The following is a 16,317-nucleotide window of genomic DNA, read 5'->3' as shown; positions in this document are numbered from 1 at the left end:
TCATTACAGACACATGCATATTAAAATATGACCATGGAGATATAAATTTAAAAAAAAGAGTTGAGGGCACTTTAAGCATTTTAAAAATCTAACCTATAACAACAACTGACAAAACCAGGGAGAAACGCGTAAGAACATTTAAAAGGTCGAAGGATATTTGCAATACATTTAAGAGCACTACAGTCTCTGAACAAATGGTACACGTAAGTTTAACACAGAAAGAAAGTTACAGTTTTGCCCATTCTTGTTTGAATTGTCAGCCTATTTATTAACTTACATCGTAGGGCTGTAACTTTATATGTGCTAAAATGCTTTATGTTATGAACGCATGAACAGATTGTTACGTAACTCTGTATTGGTCATCAGCACGATGCCCTGAAGGAGCCGGAGGAGTTTTGAAACAGCGCCACCTAGTGGATAATTTTTTTCAAATGCTTATAACTTTCAAACGCTTATAATAATGGGTGTGATTGACTTATTTTCATGGGAGTAACTTGTAAACATTTGTAAATTTGTGTTTGGGTGAATTATACTTTATAAATAGGCCGACTCCAGCAAGTTGAGCCTTGGATAAAACAACTCTATATCGCGAATCATGACATTATTATTTATTGGGGGGAAAAAACTAGTCATTTAAAGCTAAATAAAATAAAAAATAAGAAAATAAAAAAAAAATAAGTATAATTTTAGGGTTTCGGGTCATTTTGACCTGTGAGGGAAGGGTGAGCGTTAAAAAATCATACATTAATAAATCAAGTATGCATTAAGCTGACCGTAAAGACATTTTATAACGTTAGAAAAGATTTTAATTCTAAATAAATGCTGTTCTTTTGAGCTTTCTATTCATCAAAGGATCCTGGGAATAAAAAAAGTATCAGTTTCCACAAAAATATGAACATTGATCATACTTGAGCGGCAAATCATCATTTTAGACAAGCGTCGACATCACCGGAATAAACTACGTTTTACATATCCACAGAAAACGGCTATTTTAAATAATAATATTTCACAATATCACAGTTTTTACAGATTTGAGACTTCTTACGAAAACATTTTTAAAAAAATCTTCCCGACCCCAAACTTTTGAATTCGTGTGTTTATGAAAAAAACATGAAATTGATAATTTCTCGCTATTCATATTCAGACCATTTGAGCTGATTGACATCACGAGGATCCTGAAACTAGACTTTCGACCAATAATAGCACATTAAAAATGTTACATCACAGTGAATATTTGATACATCACCCAGCCCTAAATGTGTAACGTCTGATCGATATTGAGCATCTAAATATGATTTGATGGCACTTTGATAACCATAATGAGTTTGATTTCAGTGATATGGCTTAAGCGCTGGTGGTGAGCGGTTAACTCACCCACACTGCACTTATTCCACCGGCTACAGCCTCACATGCCGCGGCTGAGAGCAAACGGATGTTCAGTTTAGACGTTTCTCAGCATTATGTTTCATCTACAGTGTTTTATGCTCATATTTCTGCCCCATTAGCCCGAGGCTGCGTCTACAATAATCTGGATACATTTGAAAAAGCATCGTTTTCTCTACATTTGGCCTTTTGTCCTCACTGAGACCGCTCATCTGCTCCATATAGAGCTACAAGAGTTATGAAATATCATCTTATATTATTATTTTTCCACAAGAGGTCGACAGAGACACCCAATGTCAGATATTCTGAGCTGAAATAACAGGGTTGTGCATGAAATTATGAGTTATTTTGAATTTAAGTTGAAAGAATGTGCTTAAATTGTTATTTATGTATTATTTATTGATAAAAATCTAGCCATTTAAAGGTAAATAAAATAAAAAAAATAAGAAAATCTCCCAAATATTGCATTAAAAAATAAAAAAAATATTATCAAAATGAAATGAAATAATCTTTCTGGACAAAAAAACTTAAGTATAATTTTAGGGATCATTTTCTTGGCCTTTTGTCCTCCATATAGAGCTATAAGAGTTATGAAATATCATCTTATATTATTATTTTTCCACAAGAGGTCGGCAGAGACACCCAATGTCAGATATTCTGAGCTGAACTAAAAGAGTTATGTATGAAATTACGAGTTATTTTGAATTTAAGTTGAAAGAATGTGCTTAAATTATTATTTATTTATTATTTATTGGGGAAAAATCTAGTCATTTAAAAGTAAATAAAATTTTTTTTTAAAAAAGAAAATCTCCAGAAAATTGCATTTAAAAAAAATAGCTAAAATATTATCAAAATGAAATGAAATAAGCTTTCTGGACAAAAAAACTTAAGTATAATTTTAGGGATTGTTTTCTTGGCCTTTTATCCTCCATATAGAGCTGTAAGAGTTATGAAATATCATCTTATATTATTATTTTTCCACAAGAGGTCGGCAGAGACACCCAATGTCAGATATTCTGAGCTGAACTAAAAGAGTTATGCATGCAATTACGAGTTATTTTGAATTTAAGTTGAAAGAATGTGCTTAAATTATTATTTATTTATTATTTATTGGGGAAAAATCTAGTCATTTAAAGGTAAATAAAATTTAAAAAATAAGAAAATCTCCAAAAAATTGCATTTAAAAAAATAGCTAAAATATTATCAAAATGAAATGAAATAAGCTTTCTGGACAAAAAAAATAAAATACTAAGTATAATTTTGGGCATCGTTTTCTCTACATTTTGGCCTTTTGTCCTCCATATAGAGCTATACGAGTTATGAAATATCATCTTATATTATTATTCCATAAGAGGTCGGCAGAGACACCCAATGTCAGATATTCTGAGCTGAAATAATTAAATTAGTTGAAAGAATGTGCTTAAATTATTATTTATTTATTATCAAAATCTAGTCATTTAAAGGTAAATAAAAAAAAATCTCCAAAAAAATTGCATTAATAAATAGGAAAATATTATAAAACTGAAATGAAATAATCTTTCTGGACAAAAAAACTTAAGTATAATTTTAGGGATCGTTTTCTTGGCCTTTTATCCTCCATATAGAGCTGTAAGAGTTATGAAATATCATCTTATATTATTATTTTCCACAAGAAGTCGGCAGAGACGCCCAATGTCAGATATTCTGAGCTGAACTAAAAGATAAATAATAAGAAATAAAAATATCAAAATTTCAAAATAATAAGAAAATCTAAATAAAAAAATGTCATTAAAAATAGCTAACGGTTTTCCTTGAATCATTCATTCAAGAGATTGGTTCAAAAACACTTTTTTTTTCAGATTTTTTTTTTTAATCATTCATTCAGATTAATAAAAGTTTTTACATTAGACTGCAGCTATTAACATTTCGTCCGAACGTCTAGTAAATGACATATTTAGTTTAGTTCAGAATCGTGATTTGAAACAAAAAAAAACATGATTTTCAATTTAACCAGATTCGTGTAGTGAGATATTTTGATATTAAAATGATCGTGCCATTATTAATTAAATACGTATGTTATCATCAAATCAGCTTTTATGACATGTTACGCATAGAGTAAGAATGCTAGCATTAGCTTCAGTGTGGATGAAGCCGTTTTCAAATGTATCAGGATCATGTAGACGCAGCTGGAATTGGTCGGATCATGTAAAACGAGCAGATTTCCACTGGGTGGCGCTAGTGCTGCAGAAATTACACACTGCAGCTTTAACAATCTGAGCGCTTTCCTGCACACAAACATCATTTCCTCAGCCAGAGTCTCACCTGGGCACGCCGGGCGGGGCGCGGTTAGGCCGGGACGGGACCTGAGGGGGGGGGCCACCGAAGGGGTCCGGAGAGGCCCCTGGGCGAGAGGGCACAGGGGGCCCACCGGCAGCTGGGGGAACCGGGGCAGAACCACGAGAACCTGGGCGTGCTGGAGGCCCCGGAGGAGGGGCCCGTCTCTGAGGGGTCGGGCTGGTGGCCGGAGACCTGGCGGAGAAATAGTTGAGGTCAAAGTGAAGAAATAAAAATAGAAAAAATAAAGCTGCATAAAAGACGTTTCACATTTTTGTTTCCTAAAATAGATTGAATGGCCGCTCATCCGGCTCTCTTTCTGTTTGTGAGCCACCAAACCAACATTTGAGGTGCTAGGCGGTTGCTAAGGTGTCGCTAGTCAGTTGCTAGGGTGTTCTGGGTGGTTGCTAGGCGGTTGCTAAGGTGTCGCTAGTCAGTTGCTAGGGTGTTCTGAGTGTTTGGTAAGGTATTCTGGGTGGTTGGTAAGGTAGTCATGGTGGTTGCTATGGTGTTTATAGGCAGTTGCTAGGTTGTTCTGGGTGGTTGCTAGGGTGTTCTGGGTGGTTGGTAAGGTATTCTGGGTGGTTGATAGGGAGTGTCCAGGCGGTCGCTAAGGTATTCTGGGCGGTTGCTAGGGCATTGTTATGCGGTTACTAAGGTATTGTGGGTGGTTGCTAGACAGTTGCTAAGGTATTGTGGGTGGTTGCTAGGCGGTTGTTAAGGTAGTCATGGTGGTTGCTATGGTGTTTATAGGCAGTTGCTAAGGTATCGCTAGTCATTTGCTAGGGTGTTCTGGGTGTTTGGTAAGGTATTCTGGGTGGTTGATAGGGAGTGTCCAGGCGGTCGCTAAGGTATTCTGGGCGGTTGCTAGGGCATTGTTATGCGGTTACTAAGGTATTGTGGGTGGTTGCTAGACAGTTGCTAAGGTATTGTGGGTGGTTGCTAGGCGGTTGTTAAGGTAGTCATGGTGGTTGCTATGGTGTTTATAGGCAGTTGCTAAGGTATCGCTAGTCATTTGCTAGGGTGTTCTGGGTGTTTGGTAAGGTATTTTGGGTGGTTGATAGGGAGTGTCCAGGCGGTCGCTAAGGTATTCTGGGCGGTTGCTAGGGCATTGTTATGCGGTTACTAAGGTATTGTGGGTGGTTGCTAGACAGTTGCTAAGGTATTGTGGGTGGTTGCTAGGCGGTTGTTAAGGTAGTCATGGTGGTTGCTATGGTGTTTATAGGCAGTTGCTAAGGTATCGCTAGTCATTTGCTAGGGTGTTCTGGGTGTTTGGTAAGGTATTCTGGGTGGTTGATAGGGAGTGTCCAGGCGGTCGCTAAGGTATTCTGGGGGGTTGCTAGGGCATTGTTATGCGGTTACTAAGGTTTTGTGGGTGGTTACTAGACAGTTGCTAAGGTATTGTGGGTGGTTGCTAGGCGGTTGTCAAGGTAGTCATGGTGGTTGCTATGGTGTTTATAGGCAGTTGCTAAGGTGTCGCTAGTCAGTTGCTAGGGTGTTCTGGGTGTTTGGTAAGGTATTCTGGGTGGTTGATAGGGAGTGTCCAGGCGGTCGCTAAGGTATTATGGGGGGTTGCTAGGGCATTGTTATGCGGTTACTAAGGTATTGTGGGTGGTTGCTAGACAGTTGCTAAGGTATTGTGGGTGGTTACTAGGCGGTTGTTAAGGTAGTCATGGTGGTTGCTATGGTGTTTATAGGCAGTTGCTAGGGTGTTCTGGGTGATTGCTAAGGTATTCTGGGTGGTTGCTAGGGCGTTGCTAGGCGGTTGCTAAGGTGTCGCTAGTCAGTTGCTAGGGTGTTCTGGGTGGTTGGTAAGGTATTCTGGGTGGTTGCTAGGGCATTGTCATGCGGTTACTAAGGTATTGTGGGGGTTGCTAGGCGGTTGCTAAGGTAGTCAGGGTGGTTGCTATGGTGCTGAAAGGGCAGTTGCTAGGGTGTTCTGGGTGGTTGCTAGGGGGTTGCTAAGGTATTCTGGGTGGTTGATGGGGAGTTTCCAGGCGGTTGCTAAGGTATTCTGGGGGGTGGCTAGGGCATTGTTATGCGGTTACTAAGGTTTTGTGGGTGGTTGCTAGGGTGTTCTGGGTGGTTTCTAGACCATTGCTAAGGTATTGTGGGTGGTTGCCAGGGTGTTGCTAGTCGGTTGCTAAGGTAGTCATGGTGGTTGCTATGGTGTTTATAGGCAGCTGCTAGAGTGTTCTGGGTGGTTGCTAAGGTATTCTGGGTGATTGCTAGGGTGTTGCTAGGCGGTTGCTAAGGTGTCCATAGTCAGTTGCTAGGGTTTTTGGGTGGTTGGTAAGGTATTCTGGGTGGTTGACAGGGAGTATCCAGGTGGTTAATAAGGTATTCTGGGTGGTTGCTAGGGCATTGTTATGCGGTTACTAAGGTATTGTGGGTGGTTGCTAGGGTTTTCTGGGTGGTTTCTAGACCATTGCTAAAGTATTGTGGGTGGTTGCCAGGGCGTTGCTAGGCGGTTGCTAAGGTAGTCATGGTGGTTGCTATGGTGTTTTATAGGCAGCTGCTAGGGTGTTCTGGGTGGTTGCTAGGGTATTGCTAGGCGGCTGCTAAGGTATTCTGGGAGGTTGCTAGGCGGTTGCTAATGTATTCTGGGTGGTTGTTAGGCGGTTGCTAAGGTATTCTGGGTGGCTGCTTTGGTGTTGCTAGGCAGTTGGTTAGATTTACTCTGTAAATGTGTTTCCATTATAGTTTATGTGCACGTCGTCTTATCGGATAAAACAATTATCCGCCTCGATTGAGCGCATACGCTTTTTATGCACATTTTTTGAATTCATGATCATCGTGCGGTTTTTTTTATGCTATATCCCATCCCAAAACACTCATAAACATAGGTGGATGGACACTTGGTAATGACAATTTGAAAGCCCAAGCCTTTCATTCCCCACTAAAGACATCCTGCACCCCCAGGGCTTCCTCCATACCTTCCTCCAGAGCCGGAGCGCTGCACCTGCAGCCAGGAGTCGTCCACGGGCGGAGGCAGGGCGGTGGTGACGGTGGTGGTGCTGATGTCACCGATGATGTGGAGCGCCTCTTTGAGGGCGTGGTACATGCGCAGCATCTCGTCGCGGCGCTGGGCCTGCTCCGCCGATTCCTCCATCAGTGTGTTCTGATCTCCACACGAGTACAGCTGAGCCAGCAGCTCCGCATTGATGAACTCCTTCGTCTGAGAGAGGGAGAGAGAGAGAGAGAGAGAGAGAGAGAGCGGATATCAACACACCTCAGGTTTCAATTCTTTAATATGGAAGCCCGTTTTCACCACTAAATATTAAAAAAAAGAGTAATTGCGACTTTTTATCTCAGAATTAGGACTTTTTTTCTCACAACTGTGAGTTATAAAGTCAGAATTCTGAGATATAAAGTCGCAGTTGCGTGATATAAAGTCAGAATTCTGAGATAAAAAGTCGCAATTGCGTGATATAAAGTCAGAATTCTGAGATATAAAGTCGCAGTTGTGTGATATAAAGTCAGAATTCTGAGATAAAAAGTCGCAGTTGTGTGATATAAAGTCAGAATTCTGAGATATAAAGTCGCAGTTGTGTGATATAAAGTCAGAATTCTGAGATAAAAAGTCGCAATTGCGAGTTATAAAGTCAGAATTCTGAGATAAAAAGTCGCAGTTGTGTGATATGAAGTCAGAATTCTGAGATAAAAAGTCGCAATTGCGAGTTATAAAGTCAGTATTCTGAGATATAAAGTCGCAGTTGTGTGATATAAAGTCAGAATTCTGAGAAATAAAGTCGCAGTTGTGTGATATAAAGTCAGTATTCTGAGATATAAAGTCGCAGTTGTGTGATATGAAGTCAGAATTCTGAGATAAAAAGTCGCAATTGCGAGTTATAAAGTCAGAATTCTGAGATAAAAAGTCGCAATTGCGAGTTATAAAGTCAGAATTCTGAGATATAAAGTCGCAGTTGTGTGATATAAAGTCAGAATTCTGAGATAAAAAGTCGCAATTGCGAGTTATAAAGTCAGAATTCTGAGATATAAAGTCGCAATTGCGTGATATAAAGTCAGAATTCTGAGATAAAAAGTCGCAATTGCGAGTTATAAAGTCAGTATTCTGAGATAAAAAGTCGCAATTGCGAGTTATAAAGTCAGTATTCTGAGATATAAAGTCGCAGTTGTGTGATATAAAGTCAGAATTCTGAGATAAAAAGTCGCAATTGCGAGTTATAAAGTCAGTATTCTGAGATATAAAGTCGCAGTTGCAAGTTATAAAGTCAGAATTCTGAGATATAAAGTCGCAATTGCGTGATATAAAGTCAGAATTCTGAGATATAAAGTCGCAATTGCGTGATATAAAGTCAGAATTCTGAGATAAAAAGTCGCAATTGCGAGTTATAAAGTCAGTATTCTGAGATATAAAGTCGCAGTTGTGTGATATAAAGTCAAAATTCTGAGATAAAAAGTCGCAATTGCGAGTTATAAAGTCAGAATTCTGAGATATAAAGTCGCAATTGCGTGATATAAAGTCAGAATTCTGAGATATAAAGTCGCAGTTGCGAGCAGGGCTCTGAACCGGTTCAAGGAACGAAAACGAAAACCGGAAACGAACGAAATTTTAAGGGGAACAAAAACGGAAACGAAATCAAAATCAATTTGAATCGTTCTGAACAGAAACGTTAATTTGAAATGACCATTAACCGGTTAATAACGTTATTTTATCGTTCTTTTAATATTTTAATTTGGCAGTGACCAATCATGAATAGAGTAGTACAACATGTGACGTTGACGGATCAAGCGTGAGTGAAATGCCCGCGCACCATCATCTATGAATCTACCGTCAGTATGAGCGCGCGCAATCCGCGCATTTTCATGCCTCAAGTACATTTCTTTCCCCGCTGAGGTCATCAATGAAAGCGCAGGTATTGGAGGACATTCTTTTCGAACGTTTAAATAAGCAGTACGGACTTTAAGCTCAAATAGACTGATTTAGGCTAGTTTGTGGATTTCGTTTAAGCCTATCCAAGTAGGCTACTAGCATCTATCAAACATTTTTCCTATAGTCTTTCAGATTGCCAATACAGGACAGGTCAGTGTTTTCTATATAGACGGTTGATGCTTCGTATTAAATGGTATGTTATATTGCATTAAGTGATCAAGCTTTATTAGCCGACTGAATTTGATTATGTGATGTAAAGACGTGTTGCGCAGTGTTTGCTTTGAAATTACCATGCAGTTGACGGTGCATTAATGGTTATCCAGTTTATTTATTCTTTATTCATACATTTTTTAAAACAAGTCGTGTTGAAAAAAAGTTATGCAACGTTACAAAGAATGTTATCACTCTTCTGAAAAGATATACATAATAAAGGCTAGATGTCTCGTCCGCGCTGCTGGCCAATGGAGGTCGACGTCCGCACCTGGCGGCCATCTTGTCACAGTCAGCTCGCTCACTCGTAACATTGAAATAACCATAACTTGCTCAATTTTCTACCGATTTTCAAACTGAATGGTTTGTTATAAACTTCAGAGATGTAGTTATGAGCAGTGTTGGGAAAGTTACTTTGAAAAGTAATGCATTACAATATTGCGTTACTCCCTTAAAAAGTAACTAAGGCTGCGTTCACACTGCAGGGCTTAATGCTCAATTCCGATTTTTTGAAAAAATTTGATTTTTTTTTGCAAGGCAGTTCACATTTCCAATTAAATGCGACCTTTTGTGATCTCCTGTGTGAACGTGAAATGACCCAGAAGTGACCCGCATGCGCAGAAGAGTACTCAACGGTCAATGACGTCACTTGTTGTTTACGAAAGTAGCCAAATATGGGTGTCAGCATTGGAGTTCGTTTAGCTTTATTAAAGTTATTTTCGCAACGTAGCCAGCACCATTACAACCTTCTCATGTTAAGAAGAAAATTAAAAAAGAGGAGGAGAGCAAGGTTTTTGGCCATGGCGTTTTGTGGAGCAGTGGTAGCAACGTCGGTACATAGTTGTTTATCTTCTCATTCCCGCCTACTTCAACGTACAATGATGACGTTTGTCGCGTATCAACGACGTGCGGGTCGGATACATGTGACCTGGCAGTTCAGACTGAAGACGCATTTCAAAAGATCGGATATGTATCGGATTTGGACCACATACCCAAGTGGCCTGGGTCGCATTTGAAAAGATCGGATCTGTGTCGTTCAGACTGTCATGAAAAGATCAGATACAGGTCGCATAAGGGCAAAAAAATCGGAATTGGGTCGTTTCAGCCTGCAGTGTGAACGCAGCCTAATTATGTTACTTAGTTACTTTTTAAGAAAAGTAATGCGTTACGTTACTTTTTCTCACCTGGGCTGGGCTTGTTTTTGTTTATAACAAAGAAGTTATATTTTTGTGCAACGGTAAAGACCTCTTCATACCAAAATTGAAATAATAAGCCCTAGGCTGAGGTAAAAATGCAGATTCCCGCATGAACACTAGAGGGCGCAGCTCTGGATAATGGAGAATAGGATGCAGGAGAAAAAAGTTTTACCAATAAAAACAAAAAATCTAGTAATTTTCATCATCAAAGGTCAGCAGCAAGACATTGGTAAATTAAATATAAAGGTAGATTATGCATAAAAATAGTTGTTTTATTTAACATTTAATTATTAGAGGTTTGCCTAGTATTCTGATTTTGCATTTGACTGATTTTATTCATTTTGAGGAGGACAGAATCTTTATTGTGCAAGTGAGATAAATAAATGCTCACATTTAGTCTAGAACTACAATAACCCTCATGTTCACACACACACACCTCTGCACTAACTCTCAACATGAGCTGTCAGTCAAATTAATGTGAAAAAGTAACTCAGATATTTAGCTGTAAATTTGAAAAGTAATGCGTTACTTTACTAGTTACTTGGAAAAAGTAATATTATTACGTAACTCAAGTTACTTGTAATGCGTTACCCCCAACACTGGTTATGACAATGTTATGAATAATTATTCATAATTTGTTCAAACATCCAGAATTATAGCCACGTTAATAACGTTTGTAAGAAACCGAACCATTTGTAAATCCGTCAAGATTTCAGCGAGATGAGAGTATTTGTGTTCAGATCACTCGCCTTACCTCAGGAGCCCGGCAGAAAGCTTGTGTGTGACAAGATGGCCGCCGTTGATGACGTTAGAGACTCCGCCGTAATGAATCATGTCATGCTAAACTTATTCTTAGCATCTAACACACACACTGGCGAGTGAAATCTGAGACTTTGAGCCAATGGCTAATGATAGATATTATTTAATCGCCCAGAGTGACGATTTACTCGCATATGCAAGTGTTTTACTCGCATTGTAGAGGGTTGTAATGAATCCTCATGTTTTGGGCACTTGGATCATGTCCCTTTCCTGCATCAGCTCACTCGGTTTCCACCACTATTTTAGATGCATTTTGTCATTTGGCGCAACTGGTGGAAGCTTCGCGTGCACAGAGAGCAGACCCGACTAATCGATAATGAGAATCGTTGTTGTTGTTGCAGCCCTAATAGGCTTTATATGGTTGTTAAGGACTATCCTAGATTTAAAGAATCAACATCATGAGCTTACGTTGTTAATCATCAGATGCATGATGGTCTTGGGCATCAGGTCCCGAACGGTCTTGTTGACGATGCTCATGTAGGAGTCCACCAGGTTTCGGATGGTCTCCACCTGCCGCTCCAGCTGAGGATCTATGGAGTGCATGAAACCATCCGACCCGTTCTCTTCACCGGCGTCGCTCTATACACACACACACACACACACACACACACACACACACACACACACACACACACACACACACACACACACACACAGAGAAACAGCTCTGGGACAAATGGACAAGGCCAATGCAAAACACACAGAAAACGCTGAACGCTTGTACCTTTTCCTTCTCCTAGTGCGAGGCAGCCGGGAGCAGCGTGAGGGAGAGAGAAACACATTTTAAGCTGCTTCATTCATGAACACAAGTGTGTATAGATGAAGAAAAGAGGAACACACACCACCACACGCTCGGGGTAAACGCCGGCACGCAGGAACGACGCCTTCCACCCGTCCACGTCCTCCTGACTCTCACAGGCCAACTCCAGCTGACGGTAGTCCTTGTACACGTTCCTGCGGAGGGTCATGTAGTGTTCATTTTGTCACCTATTTTTAATTTACTCTTAGTCTTAGTGCCAAATGTCCTTGTTAGTTTTAGTCATATTTAGTCATTCACATATCTTTTTTTGTTAGTCAAGTTTTAGTCGACTAAAAGTCTCGTCATTTTAGTCTAGTTTTAGTCAAAAAACAACTCAAGGTATCCTAGTCAAGTTTTAGTCACCTAAAAGTCTCATAATTTTAGTCTAGTTTTAGTCAAAAGACAACTCAAGGTATCTTAGTCAAGTTTTAGTCGACTAAAAGTCTCGTCATTTTAGTCAAAAGACAACTCAAGGTATCTTAGTCAAGTTTTAGTCGACTAAAAGTCTCGTCATTTTAGTCTAGTTTTAGTCAAAAGGCAACTCAAGGTATCTTAGTCAAGTTTTAGTCGACTAAAAGTCTCGTCATTTTAGTCAAAAGACAACTCAAGGTATCTTAGTCAAGTTTTAGTCAACTAAAAGTCTTGTCATTTTAGTCTAGTTTTAGTCAAAAGACAACTCAAGGTATCTTAGTCAAGTTTTAGTCGACTAAAAGTCTCGTCATTTTAGTCAAAAGACAACTCAAGGTATCTTAGTCAAGTTTTAGTCGACTAAAAGTCTCGTCATTTTAGTCTAGTTTTAGTCAAAAGACAACTCAAGGTATCCTAGTCAAGTTTTAGTCGACTAAAAGTCTCGTCATTTTAGTCTAGTTTTAGTCAAAAGGCAACTCAAGGTATCTTAGTCAAGTTTTAGTCGATTAAAAGTCTCGTCATTTTAGTCTAGTTTTAGTCAAAAGACAACTCAAGGTATCTTAGTCAAGTTTTAGTCGACTAAAAGTCTCGTCATTTTAGTCAAAAGACAACTCAAGGTATCTTAGTCAAGTTTTAGTCGACTAAAAGTCTCGTCATTTAAGTCTAGTTTTAGTCAAAAGGCAACTCAAGGTATCTTAGTCAAGTTTTAGTCGATTAAAAGTCTCGTCATTTTAGTCTAGTTTTAGTCAAAAAACAACTCAAGGTATCCTAGTCAAGTTTTAGTCAACTAAAAGTCTCAAAATTTTAGTCTAGTTTTAGTCAAAAGACAACTCAAGGTATCTTAGTCAAGTTTTAGTCGACTAAAAGTCTCATCATTTAAGTCTAGTTTTAGTCAAAAGACAACTCAAGGTATCTTAGTCAAGTTTTAGTCGATTAAAAGTCTCGTCATTTTAGTCTAGTTTTAGTCAAAAGACAACTCAAGGAATCTTAGTCAAGTTTTAGTCGACTAAAAGTCTCGTCATTTAAGTCTAGTTTTAGTCAAAAGGCAACTCAAGGTATCTTAGTCAAGTTTTAGTCGATTAAAAGTCTCGTCATTTTAGTCTAGTTTTAGTCAAAAGACAACTCAAGGTATCTTAGTCAAGTTTTAGTCGACTAAAAGTCTCGTCATTTTAGTCAAAAGACAACTCAAGGTATCTTAGTCAAGTTTTAGTCGACTAAAAGTCTCGTCATTTAAGTCTAGTTTTAGTCAAAAGGCAACTCAAGGTATCTTAGTCAAGTTTTAGTCGATTAAAAGTCTCGTCATTTTAGTCTAGTTTTAGTCAAAAAACAACTCAAGGTATCCTAGTCAAGTTTTAGTCAACTAAAAGTCTCAAAATTTTAGTCTAGTTTTAGTCAAAAGACAACTCAAGGTATCTTAGTCAAGTTTTAGTCGACTAAAAGTCTCATCATTTAAGTCTAGTTTTAGTCAAAAGACAACTCAAGGTATCTTAGTCAAGTTTTAGTCGATTAAAAGTCTCGTCATTTTAGTCTAGTTTTAGTCAAAAGACAACTCAAGGAATCTTAGTCAAGTTTTAGTCGACTAAAAGTCTCGTCATTTAAGTCTAGTTTTAGTCAAAAGGCAACTCAAGGTATCTTAGTCAAGTTTTAGTCGATTAAAAGTCTCATAATTTTAGTCTAGTTTTAGTCAAAAGACAACTCAAGGTATCTTAGTCAAGTTTTAGTCAACTAAAAGTCTCATAATTTTAGTCTAGTTTTAGTCAAAAGACAACTCAAGGTATCTTAGTCAAGTTTTAGTCGACTAAAAGTCTCGTCATTTAAGTCTAGTTTTAGTCAAAAGACAACTCAAGGAATCTTAGTCAAGTTTTAGTCAACTAAAAGTCTCGTCATTTAAGTCTAGTTTTAGTCAAAAGGCAACTCAAGGTATCTTAGTCAAGTTTTAGTCGACTAAAAGTCTCGTCATTTAAGTCTAGTTTTAGTCAAAAGACAACTCAAGGTATCTTAGTCAAGTTTTAGTCAACTAAAAGTCTCATAATTTTAGTCTAGTTTTAGTCAAAAGACAACTCAAGGTATCTTAGTCAAGTTTTAGTCGACTAAAAGTCTCGTCATTTAAGTCTAGTTTTAGTCAAAAGGCAACTCAAGGTATCTTAGTCAAGTTTTAGTCAACTAAAAGTCTCATAATTTTAGTCTAGTTTTAGTCAAAAGACAACTCAAGGTATCTTAGTCAAGTTTTAGTCGACTAAAAGTCTCGTCATTTAAGTCTAGTTTTAGTCAAAAGACAACTCAAGGAATCTTAGTCAAGTTTTAGTCGACTAAAAGTCTCGTCATTTAAGTCTAGTTTTAGTCAAAAGACACTTCACCGGTCATAATGTTATGCCTGATCGAGTGCATTTTTATTATTTAAAATGAACAACCTTCAATATCAAATTACCTGATGATACTCAACAAAAAATACATGCAAACTTATTAATATTTGTCTAAATATTCAATAAAATAAGTGATTTTTCTAACTATTGTTTCATATGTCCGGCTTTACAGGGCCTCTTGAAATTGCTAATCCTGATCTTCAACAATGCATGTTATTCCAAAATAATAATTAGTAGCTCAATCTTTAAAATGACTTATTTTTGACTGTTGTGTAAGCTTTGTGTAGTGCTGGATGACCTCTGACCTTTGCTCGGTGTTGAACAGGGCAAAGATGTGTTTGCTGGACATGAAGCCCTTCTCCACATCCCTGAGCTTCAGATTGTCCACCTGCAGCATGTACTTCTTCTCTTTCTCCTGCAGGGGGCGCAACAGAGTTTACTGAAGGACTGAGACCTGAAGGACTGAGAGAAGGATCCGGTTCTGCTGATTGTGTTGAGTGCTGGTGAAGCTTATTGGGATTCAAACAGGAAGGAAAGACCGAACAGAAGGCAAACGAGTCCTATTCAAGCCGGCTTTAGTGAAGATATTTGGCCGATATATCGTATGTATGTATAGAGAGAATTGTAGTCGCACGTTGATCTGCCCGTAATGCGGAGACTCTCCTCATGTGTTTGCAATTTAAATATGATGCATTTTAAAGGTTAAAGGCCAAACGTATGTTCACAATGTCGCTGCAGATGAAATATAATGTGGATAACATTGAGTAAATATATTTTCGTAATATATAAATTCGTCAAGTTAGATAATTGATCACCTCTTTATCTAACGCTCTCTACTTTACCGTCAGACTTGCACCTCCGCCATGTTTGTAGTTTTTTTAAACTTTTTATCCGCATTTGTAGTTCTAATTGAATCCTTATCCAACTCGCAATGGGTTGTGGGCAATATCTGCCTTTACTGTGCGTTCACACCAGAGGCAACTTGCGAGAATAAATTCTCTATTCGCGTGTAGTTTGAGTACATTTTGAGTTTACTCGCTTCATTCGCGCGTGACTTTCACAACAGATGCGAATTCGCGTAATGGGAGGGGCTTCCGTCAGCGGCTCGTCTCGTTGACAAATGGCTGACATGGATTGTTTTAAAATACGGCGAATAAGCTCAATTTACCGGCTTTATCTAGCTTGTAGTCTCAATATGTATATATAGAGCTCAAATTGAGTAAAGAGTGCTTTTTACAACTTACCTGATTGTCCGACCTCCTCACTCACTTTCTTCGTGAGAAGAAATCGTGTCATTCGCGCTGTCTTTCGCTGGAATCGTGTCTTTCGCTGGAATCGCGTCATTCACTGGAATCGCGTCATTTGCGGCATGTCATTTCTCTCGAATCGCGCTATTTGCGCCTTGTCATTCGATCAAATCGCGTCATTCGCTCGAATCGTGTCAATTGCACCGTGTCATTCACTCGAATCACGTTATTTTCTCGTTTCATGTCATTCGCTTGAATCGCGTAATTTGCTCGAATCGTATCATTCCCTCGAATCGTGTCAATTGCACCGTGTCATTCACTCGAATCACGTTATTTTCTCGATTCGTGTCATTTGCTTGAATCGCGTAATTTGCTCGAATCGTGTCATTCCCTCGTATTGCGTCATTTGCTCGAAACGTGTCAATTGTGCCGTGTCATTCGCTCGAATCATGTCATTCACTCGAATCGCGCTATTTGCGCCTTGTCATTTGCTCAAAACGTGTCATTCGCGCTGTCATTCGCTCGACTCGCGTCATTTGCTCGAATCGTGTCAATTGCACCGTGTCATTCGCTCTATTCACGTTATTTGCTCGATTCGTGTCATTCCCTCGAATCGCGTCATTTGTTCGAAACGCGTCATTCGCTCGAATTGTGTCATTTGCACCGTGTCATTCGCTCGAAT

At 38.8% G+C, this 16,317-nt stretch overlaps 1 protein-coding gene across 1 annotated transcript in view; it reads right to left on the bottom strand.

The window, feature by feature from the left end:
• LOC307124787 (dynamin-1-like) overlaps positions 1-15,253 on the bottom strand; it is a gene marked incomplete at its 5' end in the record, with an annotated part of 34,569 nt that extends 19,316 nt beyond the window's left edge. Inside the window, 6 exons of the mRNA XM_079814234.1 lie at positions 3,685-3,891; positions 6,633-6,874; positions 11,227-11,348; positions 11,669-11,772; positions 14,694-14,803; positions 15,239-15,253. Coding sequence (XP_079670360.1) covers positions 3,685-3,891; positions 6,633-6,874; positions 11,227-11,348; positions 11,669-11,772; positions 14,694-14,803; positions 15,239-15,253 — 800 coding nt within the window. The remainder of the gene's footprint in view (positions 1-3,684; positions 3,892-6,632; positions 6,875-11,226; positions 11,349-11,668; positions 11,773-14,693; positions 14,804-15,238) is intronic.
• Between the last annotated feature and the right edge of the window lie 1,064 nt (positions 15,254-16,317).

This window comes from Gobio gobio, assembly GCF_949357685.1.
Source record: "Gobio gobio genome assembly, chromosome: 4".
Classification (NCBI taxonomy): domain Eukaryota; kingdom Metazoa; phylum Chordata; class Actinopteri; order Cypriniformes; family Gobionidae; genus Gobio; species Gobio gobio.
Note: the sequence above shows the minus strand (reverse complement) of the source record. Positions and strands in the feature narration are given on the sequence as shown.